This window comes from Nansenia antarctica, assembly GCF_963989245.1.
Source record: "Nansenia antarctica genome assembly, chromosome: 11".
Lineage (NCBI taxonomy): Eukaryota > Metazoa > Chordata > Actinopteri > Argentiniformes > Microstomatidae > Nansenia > Nansenia antarctica.
Window position 1 is genome coordinate 24223878 of NC_137681.1, and position 2904 is coordinate 24226781.

General features: G+C 54.9%; 1 protein-coding gene across 1 annotated transcript; it reads left to right on the top strand.

Annotated features, from left to right (window-relative positions):
* Positions 1–212: 212 nt before the first annotated feature.
* Positions 213–1301, top strand: cdc42ep4b (CDC42 effector protein (Rho GTPase binding) 4b; the record flags this gene model as incomplete). The annotated part of the gene is made up of 1 exon (XM_080542614.1): positions 213–1301. The coding sequence occupies one exon, from the start codon at positions 213–215 to the stop codon at positions 1299–1301; it is 1089 nt and encodes a 362-aa protein (XP_080398740.1).
* Positions 1302–2904: the final 1603 nt, after the last annotated feature.

Consider the following 2904-nt stretch of genomic DNA (forward strand, 5'->3'; position numbering starts at 1 on the left):
ACGCTGTTCAGACATCAACAACGCTGTTCCTAAGGACCACAATGGCCGTCTACAGCAGATACCTGGATATATATTTCCTTTGACGACATCCCACACCGTTTTTAGATTGAGCTTGGACCCAGATATCCGAACTCTAAGCACCGACCCAGGTGTTAGTCCCATCATTGTTTTCTTTTGTGTGTCTTTTGAGTGTTAAGACACTTCCCTTCACCATGCCTATCCTGAAGCAGCTGGTGTCCCACTCCTCCCAGTCCAAGAGGCGTTCCCGGGCCGACTTGACCGCAGAGATGATCAGCGCCCCTCTGGGGGACTTCCGCCACACCATGCACGTGGGCCGGGGCGGCGACGCCTTCGGGGACACGTCTTTCCTCGCCACCCGCTCGGGAGAGCCCCCCAAGGAGCCCGAGCCCCCGCAGAGCTCCCCCGGGCCCAAGCCAGGCCTGCTCTCCCGCACCTTCAGGAGCAGCAAGCGCTCCCAGTCGGTCAACCGGGGCGACAAGTACGACAACAACAGCACGCTGGCGCCCCCCGGTGGTGGCGGCGGCGGCAGCGGCGGCTCGCCCAACTTCGTGAAGAGTGCCATCTCCATGCCTTACCTCAACGACGAGGACCCCGGCAGGGCGAACCTAGGGATGCCCAAGAGCGTCTCCTCCAGCCCCCTCAAGAAGCTCTCGGAGCACGACGGCGGCAGCCATGTCAACGGAGCGGCGGCCATGGCGACGCTCGACTCAGAGTTCGACGAGCGGAACTTCGGCGAGCTGACGGACCTCCTGCCGTCCATGTCTCGCGGGGGCGGGATGAAGCACGCCGAGTCCATCATGTCGTTCCACATCGACCTGGGGCCCTCCATGCTGGGGGACATCCTGAGCGTCATGGAGAAGAAGGCCTGGGGGGAGGACGACGACCTGGGCTACGAGGAGGGCAAGGGCAGCGAGGGCCGCGGCTCGCCCCCCCTCAGCCCCCCCCTCGCGGAGGACGAGGAGGACCACGGCCCGGCGAGACCCCCGCGCACAGGCGGCAACACCACGTACCACCAGCAGCAGCAGCAGCAGAAGATCCTGGCGGACCCTTACACCCCTCCGGAGCTGCGCAGCAGCCGGAACCAACACAACCACCACAACAACCACAAACACCTGGACAGCTGCTCCGTGTCCAGCTCCGGCTCGGCCGCCCTGGAGGAGAAACCTCTCAACCACCTGCAGGAGGGCGACACGGACAGCGCCAAGTACAGCTCGCCACGGGGGGAGGACGACAGAGACTTCTCCTTCATGGACGAGGACGATGATGAGATTCGAGTGTAACGAGGGGGGTGGGGGGGGGGGTGGTGGCGGCGGACGACTCTCACTACTCACCAGGGACTGAAGGTTACTTTAGGAGGGCACAGAGGGAGACGAGTTATTGTCAATTATGAGTTTTTGGGGAAATTGGTACAAGCTGGGAGAGGGAGGGGAGGGGAGGGGAACGATAGACTAGGACACAATGGAAACGATGGACAATGGTAAAACCATATCCCTACACTACACTCTTACTCATGGCTGCCTGAGAAGCTCTATACACTTTTACTATACCTCCAGCATTAGGATACACACAGCATCTGTTACTGAGTCTTATCCATAGAGAGAGAGAGCGAGAGAGAGCGAGAGAGAGCGAGAGAGAGCGAGAGAGAGAGAGAGAGAGAGAGAGAGAGAGAGAGAGAGAGAGAGAGAGAGAGAGAGAGAGAGAGAGAGAGAGAGAGAGAGAGAGAGAGAGAGAGAGAGAGAGAGAGAGAGAGAGAGAGAGAGAGAGAGAGAGAGAGAGAGAGAGAGAGAGAGAGAGAGAGAGAGAGAGAGAGAGCTCATGGAATTTGAAAATGCCTGTCCCATGAGTTCTTTTACTCCAGCCCATTAAAGAATTCCAGTGTCGACCGCTGAAAAGACGCTTTGCGGCAGGGAGAGACTGAAAAGACGCTTTGCGGCAGGGAGAGACTGAAAATACCGTCTCACTGATGTTGTTCATCTCACACACACCAACAAAATGGCACTCTGCAGGCTAGTAATGGGCTGGAGGGTTTCTTTTCCATATATGGAGCTATGATTTGTCATTTTTACGAGAATCTCTCTCCCAAATAATGTCAACAGCAGTGCAATCCCTACAGTCCTGCTTATCAAACTGGCCCTTTTGGAATATTCTCACAGAGTCTCAGTCTTTAGTGTTCCTTCGTGTTATCGGGAGATGCTAATCTTTGTTTACCCTTACACAGTATATGGGGGTCAATCTCCCTCCCCCTTTTTGCCCCCCCTCCATTTTGTTTCAGATTCCCTTCATGGCTCATCATTCCATATTACTGGGCTAGCTACAAACATATTACTCACAGACTTGTAATGAGGGAGGGAAACCCAACCAGCAGCGGTCAGGACAGTCACATTCTTTGAAAGCGGAAGTGACAAAGGTTAGAGCGCGGCCCGTCCCCCCGCTGTTGGATCACACGGGGCGGGGTCCCGGTGGGGGGGGGGGGTGATGTTGGAGGTGAGGAGGACACCTGAGGTCAGGGACCGGACGGTTAGGAAGGAAGAGGGAAAGGAAAAGAAGTGAAATCAAGAATAGTTTTCCATTGTCTAGCTAGCTAGCGGAGCCTTGAATGGAGTGTGTGTGTGTGTGTGTGTGTGCATAATGTCAGTTAAGGTGAGATGTGTCAATGGGAACGTTTTGGTTTAAAGGTAGTATCTTCTAGTAGAGCAAGCCTGTGTTTACTATAGTTCATATACATACATTATTGATAAGTTGGCCTGCTAGCGGCCCAGTAGATTATAATTTCATCCATTTGTTAGCTTTTTCTAAGAAGAACCAAGCTCACTCTGTGTTCCACCTCTCAAACGGCCCTCTTAAGCAATTAATGCGAATTTAGCGTAGGGTTTCAGATCGTAG